We start from the raw sequence: 18,185 nt of genomic DNA, 5'->3' as shown, positions 1-18,185 counted from the left end.
AAAATTTTAAAATGCCTCAGATTTTAGGTGTTCAAGTTCAGATACCTTTGAAAGCACTCGCATACAGAAAGTACCAAACGCAAACCTGTAAATTCTAGTCCTTTGATTATGGTATCTTGGAGTTGCTCAGATAATGTGAGTAGTTAAGCTAGAAAAATATTAATTAATAATTATATATGTTTATGCTAAGAACATGGGAAAAGCTTCAGCATGCCCTGGAATACTTTATATATAATGATGCCATCCTTAGCATGCCTTACATATAACAACCCAGTAACTTCTTTAATAATTTGGTTGTTGCATTAAAATGCCTCCTCTTTATTTCATTCCAAATCATTAGCCTATAAAGACAGTTTCAAAAGTGACTAGGTCCTTCTGTGCACAGTTACTTTGAATCAGTTCAGTCACTGACTATTCTGTCCCACAGCAGGAGACACAAATAATGAACAGTGAACATATTCTTACTGCAGGAACAGTCAAAAAATAACTCTATGGAGAATGTTGTGTGGAGAAAGGGCAAAAACCATAAATCCATGTGCCCAGAACCAGGCATTTATCCAAACTATTCACACACACAAACACCTCTCAGTCCCCAGCTGCCTGCCTCTTTGCCAGTTGTCATTGGGGTTTGAACCTTCCATTTCAGGAAATATTTTGAGCATAGCTTACCAAGGGAAAAGCCCACAACTCTTCATTAAGCACACACACCTACACAGTTGGATTAAGCCCAGCAATGAGAAGCAACCTGAGAGTGCAATGGCAGAGCTCAGCAGCTGGGGACTGTGTGTTGTCACCTACCGGAGAACTCATGGACTCTCTCAGTTTAGATTTGTAGAGCATCCATCGGTAGCGCAGGTCCTCCAGCTCCTCAGAGTTACCAATGACAGGATGAAGATGAAGGAGGTCCTCAAAGAGACGCTGACCATCAGGCACATGAGACTGCAGCTCCTACAGGCAAAGACAAGGGTCAGCAGCAACTCAGGATTCAGGAAGGCCCCACTTTTTAAATTAGCATTTGAAATAACAGTGGTTATGGAATAGCACATTTATTTTTGATACTGCTTTTTTGGCTTGAAAGGATATAAAACTCACCTGCAGGACTTCTATAGACTTAGATATTTCTGTATTTAATTTCTAACAGCATCCAATGCCACAGCATTTGGCTATATTCAACAGGAAGAGTGAGACCAAATACCAGACACTGATTTTAATCAGCTTCTTTTAATGAATACCTTTGCCATACCATGTCAGCCCAATGTCCAGCCCAACAACTAGATGCCAGGTGCTCCCTTCCCTTCTACCACTCTGGCTCTGGGCTTCTTAGCAAAAAGGATGAAATTTGTCCTAAATTCCTGAGCTTCAGCTACTCTAGAGTCTCCTAAAGCAAAGAGCATAGTGTTTGAATTTTTTGTCTGTTTGTTCTCTGGGGATTTATTTTTTTGTTTTTTTGGGGTGGTGGGATATTGGTTAGTTGGTGGAGTGGGTTTGTGTTTTATTGTTGCTGTTTGGGTTTCTTTTAATTCAGAAAGAATTTGCACTTATTGCGGTATTAGTATCTCCATTCACCCCCTGAAAACTAACCTCAAGTTTGCTCTGGTGTGCCTTAATTTCCTCTGTGGAAGATGGAGTCCCAGCAAGAACTTTGGTCAGTTTGGTGTTTTCTCCTTGTAGCCACTCTTCAAAGTCATGTAGGAGCTTCAAGTGGCTGCTTGTACTTTGCCCTTCTCTCATCTTCTCCTGGGACAGAGAACAACAGGGACAAAAAAGCTCTTACTGTTATGTCAGATGTTTCCTCTGAAGGCCTGATTGCAAGATCTTAACCTCCAACTTTGTAACCTGCAATATCAGATGAAGGCAATGAAATTGTTCTTGTGAAGCTGATATGAAGGCAGACACAGAGTTCCCATCTCACCTGCTTATGGTTGGGCTCTACATCAAAAAGGCGGAAAGCAGGTCTAGACATCCATCTGCTGTCCACAAATGCTCTTTTCTTCTTCTTATCAGCCACTGGTCTATTTAACTGCCACTTTTTGAGGAGGCTTGAAAACACAAAACCAGAGACATCAGTGCAGCAGACATCCACATTTTGACTGGGTCTGTGGGGGACAGCACTGGGGAAACAGCACTATTGTTGTTATTATTATATTATTATTAGAACTACTAATAACACTATTACTATTAAAGTTATTCCCGACTGGAATGTCTCAAAGCTGCACCAGGACTCTAGTTCTAACATTTCCAAGTATTTTGTTTTCTTTTATTTAGGGGAATAAAAATATTACCTTGGCAATATACCTTCCTTTCTGGTTCCAGGAGGCAGTACAATCAAGCCTTCCTTGATTTTGTAATTTAATTTTTGTGCCTATTCTGACACTATGTATTAATACAATCATATATGCAGCACATCATTAAATATTAATACAGACTGGCAAATATGAGCAGCATTCGACACTACACAGCAGAGGCAAAATAAATTAAGTCTTCATTCCCTAGCTAAAGAGAAGATTTTTAGCTCTGCTTATACTTTCACAGGTTTGCAAAAGGCAGAAATCCCATTGCAGATATACCCTCCTTGGAGGCATCTCCAAGGAGAACAGGAAGGTGAGACAGAACAGCACAAGTCACCCAGTCTATGCCAAATTTCTTCTGACAAAAACTGGCAGTACAAGAGTGAGCCAGGTCATAAGACACTGCCTGCTCCAACATGAGGTAAAGTAAGATTGACAGGCATTGGTGCAGAGTCTTAAAAAGGTTTTCTTGAAAATAATGATTTTCAGCTTATAAACAATTAAATAAAATCCCATCTTGCTTCTAGCATTGTGGTATGGCTGTTCACTTTCACAGCACAGAGCATAAAGCCTCAAATGTGTCTGTTCTTATTGCAGTAAAAGACTCCCCTTGAAGGGACATGAGGAAGACCTACATGAACACTTACCCAGTTGCCATCTCCTTCAGTGATTTCCATGACTCCTTCAGCTGATCCAGCTCTGCCTGGACATGGGCAGTCTCTTCTGGAGAAGAATTCTCCATGACCAGCTGGCCATGAGCTTCCACAAGGTGCCGTTGGATCTCCTTATCTGGAAACTCAGCTAGCCATCTCTGAAACGCACAGCCCTTACAATTACTCCTAGGTGTCCTGGGTAAAGCAGAGGCTATGTCAGACTGAAGGACATGCTCAGTCCAGGACTATGCTGGTTCTGTTGGCACTAGCTAGAACACACCTAGCGGGAAAAAAATAGGCTGTGGATTCTTCCAAAGAGCCAACATAGGTCAAAGAGCTGATGGCAAAACTTAAAGGGTGCAAGCTGTCAATGCACCTCCTTCTGTAGCCTTCCCATGAAAGATTTTGGTCTCCCATAGGAAGGCAACAGCTGCCAGCTGAAGTAACCTACAGGGTGAATTTAGCATGCAAAGTACTGCTACCCAGGGAAAAGCTGGCAGCTTTGGGAACAGCTCAGTTCAACAGAGTGTAAGGCTAGCTAACATGGCAGGAATCTTCAATGTATTGATGAGCATAGACAGGCAAAGGCAGGTATTGTCCAGAGAGATCACCCTGACAGGAACAGACCACCTATCCCTGGATAACACTTAATCCATCTCAACTTCTTAGTCATTTTTCACCACTCTTGTCTGTTACGTGGCCCCACATCCCACAACACAGGGCAAAGCAGCAAGGCAACAGCAACCAACAGTTATTGAAGGAGAAACACGCCATCATTACTCTCCCAAATCAGGAAATTCTCACTAGAAACCCCCACTCTTAAAGTCTGAATGCTGCAAAGTAAATAATTAACATCTTAAACTAAGATGCTTTTCCCACCTCCAGGTCTTCCAGCCTGCCCTCAGTGTTCTGCTCTCCATCAGCATCCTGGTAGGAGTCAATCTTCTCCCTGGTTACTGAGATCCACTGCTGGAGGTCAGACAGTTTGTCATTATATGCCCAGTGCTTCTGAACGTGGTCTTCACTCTGCTGTATCATCATCTACAAATGATAAAAATATGTCAGCAACTAAAGACAGACAAAAAAAGCACTTTCTTTACTGGATGGGTACAGAACCTCATGGGCAAAAAGGAAAAAAGCAGCTGTTAATGAGAGACAAAAAACCTATCCTTTTAGCATCAGTGATGTGGAAAACACCTCCAAGCTTCTGCAGGCCTGTATTCAACCACACGGGGGGGTATTAAGACTAGAACAGCTCCCTTTCTTAGCTGAAAGGGAATAGAGAATACACGTCTTGGGCTTTTGTACCCCAGTCAATATCAAATACATCTTACGCTCCCTGAATCAGAAAAGATTGTACAGACTTGTTTGGCAAAAGTCCAGTTCAGTGATAAATGGGATGATTGAGATCGAAACTAGAATTCCACAGTGCATGTTCAGGTAACACTTTAACACACATAGTTTTATAGTGAACTGCATAACTAAAGTAACTTTATGAGCTCTTCTTCTGAGATTGCTTTGGAGGTCATTTTATAGGTATGTTTGCAAGCTACAAAATGCCTCAGGACAAAACAAGTATTTATGCAATTGCAGCACTTTTCTCTCATTAACTTGTAGGACCCAAAGCCATGAAAACCCCAAACACTTTGGTACAAAATCCCTATCCAAGTAATCTGTGAAGTGCAAGCACGACCATGATAATATGAGTTCTTTTGGTCAGAAATCTCAGGCCCACTCCAGAAATTGTTTATATAGACATAAAATCTGTGTGGATGGTATTCTATCACCAAGGGAAATCACATCAGAGACAATCAGAGAATCCTGGAAGAGTTATCAAAGTCATAAGAATTCAGTGCCTTCTTCCCCTGAAATGAAAATATCTGTCACTCAAAGCATGTAATGTCATATGCCCAAAGATTTTTTAAAATATTTTTAAATAGAGGCAACTGACAACTCCCCAGGCAACTAAAAACTTTGTTATGTTACCTCCAGTGATCTCTTCAGGGCCTGAGAGTCAGATGAAAGTTGGTTCATTTCATGCCTGTGTGTGGTATTTGACTGAACAAGCTTCTCTACCTCCTCCATGTGAATTGCAAGCTCTGCCAAGTCATCTTGGATCATCTGCAGATGAAAAGACAGATTCTGTATGGGTAGTGTGCTAGGTATGGCATGGATTTTCAGAAAACATACACCAAAGGTAGCTTCATTTGACAGTGTGAGGACAAAAAGTCCCAGCAACAATCACTGTCATTAAGAAAGTGAATTGTTTCGATGCCCGGGAGTAAATGTTTCTTAAAAAAATGGTTGGATGTACTTTACCTGCTACCGGGAGATAACAAAGAAGATAAGTTGAGATAAGCTCAGATAAACTGAGAGGTGCCAAAGGAGCCATAGTATAACCAGCTAAATACTGCAAAGAACTGTGGTGAAAATATCCCTGTGGTCACTGAGGATGAAGTGGCACAGTACAGCTGAACCATCATAGCTCACCACAGCAGTCACATTCCCTCTCCCTTCTCCTCCTGCTCTTCTCTCCCCTCTCCCAGGTATCCCACTGCATGCCTTGAACAGGCTCTACTGCATGTTGGACTCTTTGCTGAACCAGTTCAAAACATTAACCAAATAAATTATCATCTTTTTCTGTTCATTTTTTTTTCTTATCTTGGTCAGCTGAATCACCCTGTGGAGTAAATCTAGCATGTGTCAAAGCTAAGTGACAAGGATAAGAGCAGAAAGAGGAGGATACAAAAGGAAGGGGAACTCTGCTGGAGGCAGTTAGATTGGTTCAGGTTATTTGCGCAGATTCACTCCCAGTGGGAAGTGTCAAGATACATTTTCTTTAGCAATTAAACTAGCCCAAGAAGGAAGTACCACCAAGAGCTTCCAGCTGCTTCTTCCTTCCCTCAAGCTCAGTTTGCCAGTGCTTCATCTGCATTGCTTTAATTTCATTCACTCATCCTATAAACTGGACCAAATGAAATTATCTAACACACAATTGAGGGGAAAGGTACTGAATTCCCAATGCTAATAAAATATGAACAAACAGGATCACAGTTAGCTGAGGATAACAGGGCCAAACAATACTGGAATGTACCTGGAGTCTCTGGAGTTGTGTCTTTTTACCCAAGAGATCAGGCCGTGGCTCCTTCTCTAGATCTAATTTGGCTTTGATGGCAGATAATTTCTTCTGCAGTGGTGCAAAACCAGCATCAAAGTTCTTATGTTGCAATATCAAATTCTAGATGGAGAAATATGAAAACAGGTCCAGCATTCAAGATATATCCTGTGGCATTATCTTTTGTCAATACCCACTTCTTATTCAGAACAAACACTGAGCTACACTATGCAAGACCACAAATTTATTTGAATGTATGATCAGCCTAGAGAAAGGGATTAGTACTGAATTTATATATATAAAAACTGCCTTAGTAAAGACTTGATCTTTGTCTTTATCACAGGCAAAGTCAGTATATGGGTTTTGTAGCTCACCTGGAGTTTGCTCTTGCTTTGCAGCAGACTTTTGTGTAGAACTTCTCTCTCCTTTGAAGCTTCAGCTGCTTCTTGAAGGAAAGACTCTGCTTTTTCCTCACCAAGGACATTGTTTAGCAAATCTTTCTTCAGCTGTAACATCATCAACATCTCTTTGAACTGGGAGCTTTCAGCTAGAGCAGCCTAAAGGAAGAAAGTTCTTCCAGTGAAATCATACCAAAGAAAATAATCATATAAACATATTATCCTCACACAAATCACACAAACAAAGCAGTATGACAAATTCAGGTAAAAACAGCATGCTGGGCCAACAAGGGGTAACAGAAGGTACCTGGACAGTGCCCAGTTAAAGGAAAAATCTTCCTAATAATGTTAGAGGCACCAGGGCTGCATCCATTTTGTGAACAGAAATAGAAGTAAGCTGTACTATGGAAAGAGCTGTCTGTGCAGAGGAGAGGCCTAAACAACCAACAGAAAGGACAGCTTGAATGCTCATCCTGAGGATAAATTCCATCCCTGTTCACAGACACATTTATTCTGGAGATCACAGGGATGAAAAAGTAACAAACACACTTTGCTGGGCACATGCATAAATCATGCATTTTAATCCCACGTCTATATCACTACAAAATTCTTTAACAGAGTCCACAGATTTCCCATCCAGGGAGATCTGGGTTAATGCTAAACAATATTATCATTATTGTTAAAGATATCTAACATTTTAATGCAGCCTACTCAGCTGACAACTCCAGTTAACCAAATGGGGGGCAGAAAGTAAGACAATGTGCTAAAGCTGGAGCTAAGTAAAGACCTCCATCCCTACTGTGGGTTTTCCTGCCACACTGGCAGGACCTTCCAGCTGCTGCTGCCTGGCAGCTGTCTGCAGGCTTGGTCAAACCCACATTTCTGAAATTAGTAACAGCTTTGCTACCTCGATGTGAGCCAGTTCTGGCTCCGGAGTCTCCAGGAGCATCTGGACCGATGGCTTCCACTGTTCAAAACTTTGCAGGGGATTTTGGAAGATTCTCTTCAGTTGGGTTTCTGTATCAGTGCTCATTTTAGAAGTCTTGCCTCTCACACTGTAAGGATAAAGTGACAACCAAGAGAAGGATTATGAAGAAATCCAAGTCCAAACATTCTATTCTTCAAGGCACAAATTAACACAATACTTGGTGTAAATCATGTACAACACAAAAGCCTGTTTGCCTGTCTGAGCCTGGTGTTGCATACCATCAGCTGCTCTGTCGGTCAGAGACATCTGAAAAAACTTTATTTAGATGCTGTAGGACACATTTGTCTGTTGTATCAGGAACTACTTTGCTTTTCTAGTAGCCAGAAGTCTCCCTTTGTATACGATCCTTCTTGGCTGCTGTCACCAGTGTGATTTAACAAATCATATTATTGGAGCAGTCTCACTGACTGATGGGAAGAACAAGCCAAGAGTGTCTAGAATGTAACTGCAGTTGCCTGTAAAAAACAAGGTTTTGTTTCTTTAAAAAATTACATTTAAAAGTCTTTGATAACCTTATGTTAGCACAAAAAGTGAAAAAACCATTTTTATTTCAGATATAATTCTTTTAAATTTTGCAGAACCACTTGAATTTATATTAGTACATACAGGTGATTCTGATAAAAGCTTTCTATTTATATATATGTATCCACATACATACACAGCTCTATTACTGGAAAAAAAAATTAAATCAGCAAACTTTCAATGAACATCCAGGCTTCTCTTAAAAAGGCTTATCCCAAACACAGCCGAGTGACAAGGCCCAGCAGTGACACACCCCATGCAGCTGCCTCCTGTTTTTCTCAGCTTGCCTGACCTTCCCAGTTTGCAGAATCCTGCCTGGTATGGCAAAATGCAGCCCAAACTTTATGTTCATGGGGAACAGTATCTTGCAAACTCACAAGACAGACAGATGAGAGGAATGCCAATCAGGATCAAATACTGCCTTTCTAGAGAAACAGAAACAACAATCTTACCTGTGTCACTGGGCCGTGATGGAGCTAAATAAAGGCAAGTTTGCAGAGGCCAAAAGCTCTGCAAATAGAAAGTTCTGACTTTACATGTCCACTGCCATTTGCTCTGCTGCCCCTGCCAGCAGGCTCAGTGTGAAGCTGCCAGACTTCCCAAAGCAGCTTTGGAGAGAAGCTGGCAAAGGAGCAGCTACCATTTCCTACTCAGAGGCAAGTCCCCTGCTTTCTTTGCTCCTCTTTCAACATTGTTTACTTGCTAGTTTTTAAACTGAAATCCTTTCCCAAAATGACCTATAACCCTTCCACCAGGACAGCATACTGAGCACAGAGGGTAATAAGCTGGGATACAGGAAAAGAACTGACCTTCTTTTTTCCCCTTAAAAAAATGATCCTTTCTTCTAGTTTGCAAAATTTGCTGCAGCTTCTTTACTTCCTGATTCCAGGCAGCCTGGAAACGGAAACACTGAAGTCTGGGGAGAGGCTAAACTTTCAGAGTTTCCAAACCAAGGCAAGTTGAAAACAGGAACATGCATAGAAGCTGCCAGGAGAAGGGGAATAGTCTGCCAAGTAATTGCTAAGGCTGGTGAGTCATTGCAACAAACTCAACAAGGGAGGGCCATAATTCTTCTGAACCGTTTACTACTACAACTCCTGTCCTGATTTTCTAGTTGCTGGCATGAAAGGCAAGCAAAATACATAAATTATTATTATAAAATGCTAATAAGATCAAATTAGCTGCCAACAATCTAATTTTCTTCAAACCATACACAACATTAATGATGTAAGATAATTGCTTGAAAATGACCAGGAGCCTCCAGCTCCTAGCAAATGGCTAAAATTACAGCTTCACTGAAACATGGAGGTGGATGTAATTAGCAAAAGCTTTTTTTTCTACTCATCACTTACAACTGGACTGCATATCACTTTTTTCTTAGGCCCCTGACAATCCCTTCAGTGTCTGACAGAAGATTTCCCCCACCAGCCCACCACAATCAGACTTTCCAGTACCTTTGATACTGGTGTATTGCAGAGACAACACTCTCAGTGTGTGGCTGGACATCTTGGGAAAACCGTAGCAGTTCCTTAAGCTGGGCCTTCAGCCTCTCAATCTTTGACTCTTCTGCAGCCAGAGCTGCTTTGGTTGCCTTAATTATAGAAATAATGAACAGATCACACCTTATGTAGCATCTGGCACACAAAATGAAGAAGTAAGGCTGTGTCTCAGGGTATGCACAAATCCCCTTTGGGATTTTTTTTTTTTTTTGGCTTTTTTCCTGGTTATAAGGAATATGGTCTTTGCTAAGACAGAAAACATTCTCACGAACAGTTTTGTTCCAGCAGGCTCTCTCTCCTCCCCTCACACTGCCCAGCCTTTGCATCTGATCTGCAGTGTTCACTGTTTGAACAGAGTTTGAATCACAAACAGGCACGGTTTCAGTTCAGTGATTGCAGTACATAACATGAGCTGCACTTTTGGAGCAGTCTTAACAGCATCTGTTTGCATGAACAGATCTTTCTCAGAGACTCACATATAGAGAATGTTAATTCTAGGGTGACTCAGGGAAACAAAACCAACTAAAACCCATGCAAATGTAGCTGGATTGAACCAGTCTAAATTTTTTGGATCCTTTTTGCATATACTTTTCCCAGTTAGTCCTGCACGGTTCTAGACATACAAACAGCAATGACAGGCATTTTGAGAACAGATAATAAATGTAAAACCAGCCCTCGAGAGGAAATGAGCAGCAAAGATTCTTATCTATTTTATGTGTGATGAATTTTTTGCACTCATTTTTGCAGCAGATGGGTTTTGGTGTAAATACTGGATTGTTACAATCTTGGGACTTCTTAGTACTGATGATGTGTCTGCTAGTAAAGGAAGAGAGGTACCTACCTTACAGAGATGAAGGATACAATATAGCAATGGTCTTACCAAATTCCTCAGAAATATGTGTACTTGTGTCTGTGTATGCACTTGTGTCTGTGTATTTATATATACAGTGAGGCATTAGTTTCCTGCTTCTTTTTAAGTGGAGCAAATTGTGTTGTTTGCTCTGTATTGTGCTCTTTTTGCATATGATCCCTTTGAACTCTAGACACAAACTCCAGCACATCCTCCAACCCTGCTCCTTCTGCGCAGCATAAGATGGAGGTTGGGGCAGTTGATTCCATTGTTGGCAGTCACATTTTCCTCAGTCTGTTTCACACACACTCATACTCTTTCCTTATCATCTTTAACCAATGGGACGGGCATCTGTTGATGTGACTATGCATGCTCAGTCTATGGCTGCACTTGATCCTCCACACAAAGGGTAACAACTTACATTGCATTTTCTCCACAGAGTTACAAACTCATCTTCAGTCTTTTCCCCTTCCCCAGGATCCAGGTCATTTTCTAGTCTCTGTAGATCTTTTCTCAGCTTCTGGATGTCTGCTTCTAATTGTCTGGCTTGGGACTCATAGGCACTTTCAGACTGTTGGATCTTGAGCAATCTCTCCTCCTCCTCACTGCTCAGCAGTTTCAACTTCTCCAAGGCTTTTCTTAGCTCTTCAAGTTCATCTTTCAATCTTGCAGCTCCAAGTGGAGAGGTATTCTGAATCACCTCTGCACACTGATTTTCAAGGTGCTTCCACTTCTTTCCACCACTCCTAATGTCTTTGGAAATTTCCTGCAAAAAGAAGTTAAATAAAGATTATCTGCAGGAATGGGAAGCTAGGGAAAAAGCTGAAAGCAGTAGGAAAAAAGACCACCTCTCCTGGTTGTATGTATTTTGGTTTTCACTTCTTATTTCAAAATATGTCTTTTTTCAAGTGACCAGAAGCCAGGGTTAGTCATTTGACTGCCTTCTGAGTAATATTAATTGCCATTGATTCTGAAAATACTGGTTTTCATTAATGGTAATCACCTGAGATCCCTGACAAAGAAAACAGAAGCTGCAGGCACTAGATAATAGTTGGGATCTCAGAGATTTTAAGCTAAACAGTTAAAGCAGTGGCACCAAAACAAAGGATATTGTTCTCAAAACTGGTATTTTCATCACCAGCTCTTAACTCTCAAAAACTGTGAACCTTCAGGGTCCATTTGGATCATGTTTACCAAATCTGATTTATTTAAACAAGATTCTCGAAGAATCACATAATCGTTGGAGATCAGGCTTTAAGAAAAACAAACCAGACCAGTTTGTGACTCATACTGGAAGAACCATACATACAAACAGTTTCAGGACTTCATACAGATCTTCTGCCCTAGCCCATGCTAAAATCACCATCTATTTTGTACATGTAATTCTTTTCTCAAGTACACCCTTGTATGGTTTGAGCAACACATACAGAGATGAAAAATACACAGTCCTAACTCCTTGTTAGAGTTATATTGTTCAAGGACCTTCAGTGCCTTTAGCTTGTCCTCTGCTGAAGACTTGGTTGCTTCTCCAATGCAGCAGTTTAATCTCTCTGTGACACCATTCAGCCACGATTGAAACTGGTTGACATTAGCGCTGTACTGCTCATGTTCCTTGGTTATCATTTCAAGCAGTTTCACTCTGTTCTGTAACAAGAGACATGAGAAATGGTGAGGACTGTGCTTATCTGACTCTTTTTCCTTTATATTATAACCCAGAATTTATAAACAAGACTCCCTTTTCATGAGCCCCGATAACACTTGGCCTCCACAGGAATTCAAAGTTTACCTTGAGAAACAGAACACAAAAGTACACAAAGGCTTGTTCCTGTCTGGACTGTGCTGCAGGTTCTCAATGTCTAAGTCTCCAAGAACACAAACTGCAAGGCACTGTCAGATGAATTTCTGACTTTCCAAACCTTCCTACTCTCTCATTAGGAAAAGAAAAGAGATAGAAGTTTGGTTCTGGTTTTCACTTTGAGAGACAAGTAGTTATGTTCCTCTTGTGGGTTAAAAATGAAGATGAGCACACCTTCCATATGTCTCAAAATGAAAATAATAGAGAATGCACTAGAGGCATGAAAATTGTTTTAAATTGTTCATTATTTAAACAGACTGTGTGGAAAATGACCATCACCTGCAATTGTGTAGTCCAGGCACTTCCCTACTTAGCAGATCACAAACTATTCTGTGGTGGTATCACAGACTCTGGAAACAAATTCAAGCCAATGGAAAGCAGACTTCATTTTCCAAGTTAGTGCCTGTACACCCTGTAAGTAACAATCCCTGAATTTACAGGGGCCTGCACATCCTGAGTTGCTCCCTGCTGATCCAGTCTGGCAGTCCTCACAAGTCAGAGTCACATTTGCTCAGATTAGCCTTGTTTTGCCAGCCCAAGTTTAGGCCTGTTTGATTTTGACACAAATCACCTGCTCTGTTGTTTCACTAGTATAATATCCAACCTAAGTATTATTTTCTGCAAAACCAGACTGATTTTTTCTTGCCCTTCTCCAGCTGGCATGGAGAGCAGTTGAGGTACACCATGGTTACATTAGATAAAAAATAAATCATTCCCTGTTCAATCCATGCAGTGCTTGCAGCACGCTTGAAAGCACCCTTTGCTCTCACAGACAATGGGCCAAGTTTCATTCTGTGTAACACAGGACACACCACTGGCCTCTGAGCAGCTGCCCTCCAGGGCGAGTAGAGTGACAGCTGCAATGGTGGGCAGAGCTGGAAAGTCCTCTTTGCATTTCCCTTGTCTCTGTGAGGCTCTGGACAGGTCCCCACACCTGCCAACCTGGCTGAGGTGGCAGTGAGCGCTGTCCATTCTGTCAGCCTGTTCTCCAGCCAGGCCAGCAGGAGGGTGGCATAAGCATCAGTCACCCCAGGATCTCCCATGTGCTGGGGTGGCAGTCCCTCTGGGACTTTGCCCTTCGCCTTTGGGACAGGTTATGCCCATGGTGCACTACAAAGCCACCATCCTGCAAGTGGCACACCACCAGTCTGTCTTCTCCACTGCCACTGCAGTTTCTGCTGACTTGTGCAATTCATGAGTGACTCCCCTAAAGTTAGTTAACTTGCTGTGGGACAAAAGAAGGACATCTAAGGGACAATTGTTTCCCATGGAGGATGAAATGCTGCCCATATTAGAGCACAACCTTTAATAGCACCAGCCACATATGGCTTTGGATGAAACCAAAAGGTAGAATTATGACTGCTGACTTCTGTGGCCAAGATGCATCCAGCAGAACACTTCACTTGCTAAATCCCCATGTGTCAATTCTCAAATCTGCAGAGGCTAAACAATTCATGCCTCGACCTCATGTCAGGGACCTGAAGAAGATAACCTTACAGCAGTGTAAAAGGGCCACACCAAAGTGAGCCAAGTCAGGCCAAACTTATTGACTCCACGGAATTAGATTAGTTTGTTTAACTGGCAGAAGCTCCAAAGGGCATAAATCAGAATAACAAAGCAGAGATATTATTAAGCTCAAAAATCTTAGGCTGATATACAGGGGATTAAAAAGGAAGTCAACAACCTACCCTTGGCCAAGGCTATTCAGCTAAAACAAAGGAATCTGCAGTTTGGGTACACTGCTGGTCTGTGAGGTCAAGGGATAGATGCCATGGATCTGGACAGACTGTGCCAGTTGTCAGACAAAAGGCTTACAAAGAGCTGGCTGAGCCCTCTCCCCCACAAGAGGTTAAGCAGGAAAACTTTCCAATGATGAAAAATAAGGTATCACTTGCTCCTGCTAGGTTAGCTGTTTGGAGAGCAGGACAGCGCAAAACTCAACATCCACATTCACTGGAGGAGACTGAAGCAAGGTCATGGCCCTGGAAAGAGTGAGAGCACTGACAGGAAAAGAATGGGTTTGCCATGGGCTGCAGAGAAAGAGATGTGTCTGGGCAGAATATGCCCAGCCCTGGGTACTCAAGGAAGGCGGACAGAGGCTTAGGAATCCCTCTCCCCTAAGCTCCCTTCACAGTCAGTAAGGGCAAATGAGCCTCCTCTGGAAGGCAACCTAGAGCACGTAAAGGAAGTTCCTGCTTTAAATCCCTCTGCGGTGTCTCAAGGAGAGTACAGAAAGCTCCTGTAGGCATTTCTGGTGTTTTTAGTCTTAGCCCTAGGGTAACTTAGCAAACTGTTGTAATTATCTAGGTTTCAGTTAACAGAGACAGCATGGACTGAAATCAATTTGATGTGCTCAGAAGTATTTAAAATACTTCCTAAATATCAGCATACTGTATATCATAACTTTTCTTACCATCTTCAGTCATCATTTATGCTAAAAGACACAACCATCTACCTATGTGTATTTTTAATTTCCTGGACAAGGAAAGTATGTAGGAAATGGCTGCCACATCTAAAGATATTCCTGTTGATGTAATTAAAAAAAAGTATATGCTTTTAAAATTTGAGAATGTTAAAGACACATGTTAGCACTAAGAAAAAAAAACCCTCCCACCATTTGCTCATACCAGAGAAGCAATATCACAGGCAAACCATTTAAGAAGCACTGTCCAAGAGCCTGCCTTCTGACAGAGCTGGACAACTGCACAGGATCTAAAAACGCTCTTCAAATACAAGTGTAATCTACAAACACCAGCGAGCCTCCTCTGCTCAGGCATTCAGCTGGCATCTGCAAGTCACATTTAGTCTGGCCTCTCATCATGTGAGGGGCCAGAGCAATCCCCTTACAGCTCCTGTGTCTCTTTCATTCATTCCTCCTGCCCGTTGGAAGAGGTGGCAGGGTTTCTCTAACTAGTGCTATACTTTCCAACACAATTTCCCAAGGTGCCAGTAACATTGGCATTAGATAATAAACTCCTCATTTACTTCAGTTGCAAAATCCAAGGCTTCCCAACTCCCTTCTTTGTTCCATACCTCCAGAAAGAAGGATTTCTTAGCTGGATTCTCTCACTCAGTCTTTCTATTAAATGTGGTATTTATAACCAATGCCAAAGAAAAGCTTTTTCTAGTGTCTCAGTTGGCTGGAAACATAAAGACATATTTCGTCTAACTAGTATGAGCCACTTCCTGATCTCATTTACACCAGCACATATCCAAGTCAGTTAGAGAAATCACACTATGTAAAATCAGTCTCAGAGAGGCCACATTCTGGCTTTGAGTATTCAAATTACTTGTTTGAAAGAACAGCTTTATTAAAATAACTAATGACTGTCTCTCTCTTCAAAACCAAAGACAATTTTGGTGAGGACGGAGCAAATGATAATTTTAAATGCCAGTCTAGATAAACCCCTGAATTCCCAGGAACCTTCTTATTTGTATATCCAGATGCCTTGTAATCAAGATATCTACCTTTAAAAATAAATAATCAGTGTTGAGGCTCAAGTCTGCTGGTGGCTTCTCTGTGGCAGCTGCAGCTACGGAATTTCCAAATATACTCTAGATTTTGGAGAGACATTAGCAGTAGTTGTATATTTATGGCTAGGAAAGTATCTGAACTACATGCTCACAAAAGATGTCAGTTAAGGAGGTTTTTTGTCACTTTTGGGGCTCAGGGTATTTTACTTCAAAAGAGAAAAGGTATCTATGGAGCAAGCAGGACAATGGCACAAGCATCCTAATGTTGTAGTTCTTCCAGTGTGATCTGAAGTTAGCTTTGTACAATGGCACCAGAGAGGGAAAGCATCCATCACTGTCAGGCTCCAGTTCTGGACTGGTGTGGGAATTAATAGAAGGCAGCATTGTAACAGAGGCAGACAGCAGAATCAAAGTAATGAAAATGATGTCTATTTGCACCACATAATTCCAGCCTATAAAATTCCTGGAAGTCACTATGAGCAAAAACTAGGTTTTAATTTCTGTAAGTTTGGTATAGATGTGTCTATATGTATATATTTAAAATATCCCTTTGAGTATTTCTATTGATTTAGTCAGTAAGAAATTGAATCCTTCTGCCCACATGCAAATGTCTGCCCCTCAGCCATACCGCATTGTCTAATCCTGTCTTTGCATGAGTTTTAGAAGTGAAAAGTACAAGCATTTTCTGAAATCTTTACTCAGAAATAGGGTGAAAGGAAATCACTGGTACTGAAAGATGAAGCAGGATGCCTTACACCAGCCTAATCTAGCAACTGTTCAAGATGGAAGATTAGTATTGGGCAAGAATTAGTATCTGTGTGCATGAAAATCTTTCAGATAGTGGAACTGGTCACTGAGCAAAGTGTTGGGCCAGAGCTGACTCCCACCTCTGTGTTTCCCAGTTCTGCAGGCAGGGAGTGCAGCTCTGGGTCTCAACTAATGCTACTTCCTCCAGCAAGGCTGTATTCATGTAATATTCCCTGGCTCCTGGAATGGGTACTCTGCATCTGGTTATACATGAACTGCTAATGTGCTGAAAGATGAGGAACAATTCAAACTTTATATAGAGATGACCTAAAGCAATATTCCTTAGGTCACAGCAAGCAGCCTGCAGTTACTTTACAACAACACACTATAAAGCATTGTGTAAGAGCATCCCAATTAACAGCTCATCTTGGGACTTGACAATTGTTTCAAACAGTCCAGTGACTGAAAGAACAGGTGTCCTCAGCTCTGTTTCCTTTTGCACTTCTACCAGGTAAGCCCCATCACTCAAGGAGCAAGTAGCAAACAATACCATAGATCAGAAGAATTTGAACACCTCCCACTCTTTATGAGTGTACCTGAGCTTCTTGTCTGATTCCTTCATATTCCACACTCATTTTCTTCTGAGCATCCTCATCAACGCTGGGGTCACCTATCCTGCTGAACAATGAAGCAGCTTCATCCAGCAGCCTTTCCAGCAGGACTGACTGATTTAGGACATCATTCTGCAAAACCTGAGCATGGCCCAGCTGCCACTGCTTCTCCTTTAAGCCAAGCTGCAACTCAATGTCAGGCTCCAAGGTCACCCTCATATTGTGAATCCATGTGTAAAACTCATCTTGGGCTTTCAGGTACTCACTCCAGTGCAGCCAGACCCACTCAATGCGGCTGTTGGGGAGAGCAAGAGAGAAGAGTTAGATGAAATGATGATGGGAGCAGTGGAGACCAACAATCTCAAAAAGCCTTCAAAACAGTGCACAAGGTTCGCAGCAATTTTAAGCTGCTCTGACTTGACAGAGTCTGGATTCACTTCCCAAGTCCTCTCTGCTTTGGGGAGGAAATAGTCTGTATAAGATCCCCGTGCCTGACCAAATTCATCATTCCAGACTATGAGGTGGGTGGGCCAGGTTGTGAAGGCAGAGCACTGAGGTCTCACTGATCCTCTCTCCCCACACAGTCCCCAAAACGCTCATGGGACTGGGATTAGCAGGGAATTGCTATCTACAATCCAGGCAGCAGAGAGAAGCAGGAAGCACTTTATGAAAGCACTGGAGGAAACAGCTGCCTCAACACAACCAAGAGTGTGTTTGTCTTACCTGTGACAATGAGTAATGTATATGGCTGTCTCTTCCCACAAGGCTTTAATGTCTTTTAGTTTAGAGAGTACCTCATGCTTCTTATCCTCACCGATGCTGCGAAGAGCAGCATCTGCCTTCACAAGAACCAACTCCATTTTCAAGCTGCCTTCTGGTTCCAGTGCACGTATTTTCTATGAGAAAAACAAATGGTACTGAAAGCATGGAAAGAAAACAAGCATAACTGACAAAATGTAAACTTTGTTTTTACCCAGAAATCATGAACCCAGAATCACTTAGGTTGGAAAAGACCCTCACGATCATCGAGTCCAGTCATTAACCTGACACTACCATGGGATGGAAATGTTTCTATACAACACAGACAATTAACCCTTCCCATCTAACTCCCTGCTGCAGAGTTTCTCCTGAAAGGAAAATATGATGTTTTTTCAGACATGTTTACTTTTAAACATCCTAAAGGAC

At 41.8% G+C, this 18,185-nt stretch overlaps 1 protein-coding gene across 4 annotated transcripts in view; it reads right to left on the bottom strand.

Moving 5' to 3' along the window:
- SYNE3 (spectrin repeat containing nuclear envelope family member 3) overlaps positions 1–18,185 on the bottom strand; it is a 65,543-nt gene that overhangs the window by 22,840 nt on the left and 24,518 nt on the right. For all 4 annotated transcript variants that reach the window (XM_032110758.1, XM_032110757.1, XM_032110755.1 and 1 more), the window contains exons 3-16: positions 17,724–17,896; positions 16,986–17,295; positions 11,796–11,957; positions 10,735–11,079; positions 9,419–9,555; positions 7,362–7,509; positions 6,431–6,613; positions 6,036–6,179; positions 4,928–5,062; positions 3,821–3,982; positions 2,936–3,099; positions 1,913–2,039; positions 1,582–1,737; positions 799–948 (exon numbers count right to left, since the gene is read on the bottom strand). In XM_032110758.1, the coding sequence (XP_031966649.1) occupies positions 799–948; positions 1,582–1,737; positions 1,913–2,039; positions 2,936–3,099; positions 3,821–3,982; positions 4,928–5,062; positions 6,036–6,179; positions 6,431–6,613; positions 7,362–7,509; positions 9,419–9,555; positions 10,735–11,079; positions 11,796–11,957; positions 16,986–17,295; positions 17,724–17,896 (2,496 nt within the window). The remainder of the gene's footprint in view (positions 1–798; positions 949–1,581; positions 1,738–1,912; positions 2,040–2,935; positions 3,100–3,820; positions 3,983–4,927; positions 5,063–6,035; positions 6,180–6,430; positions 6,614–7,361; positions 7,510–9,418; positions 9,556–10,734; positions 11,080–11,795; positions 11,958–16,985; positions 17,296–17,723; positions 17,897–18,185) is intronic.

The sequence above is a fragment of the Corvus moneduloides genome, chromosome 6 (genome assembly GCF_009650955.1).
Source record: "Corvus moneduloides isolate bCorMon1 chromosome 6, bCorMon1.pri, whole genome shotgun sequence".
Classification (NCBI taxonomy): Eukaryota; Metazoa; Chordata; class Aves; order Passeriformes; family Corvidae; genus Corvus; species Corvus moneduloides.
The sequence above is the reverse complement of the archived record's forward strand: the minus strand, read 5'-3'. Positions and strand labels throughout refer to the sequence as shown.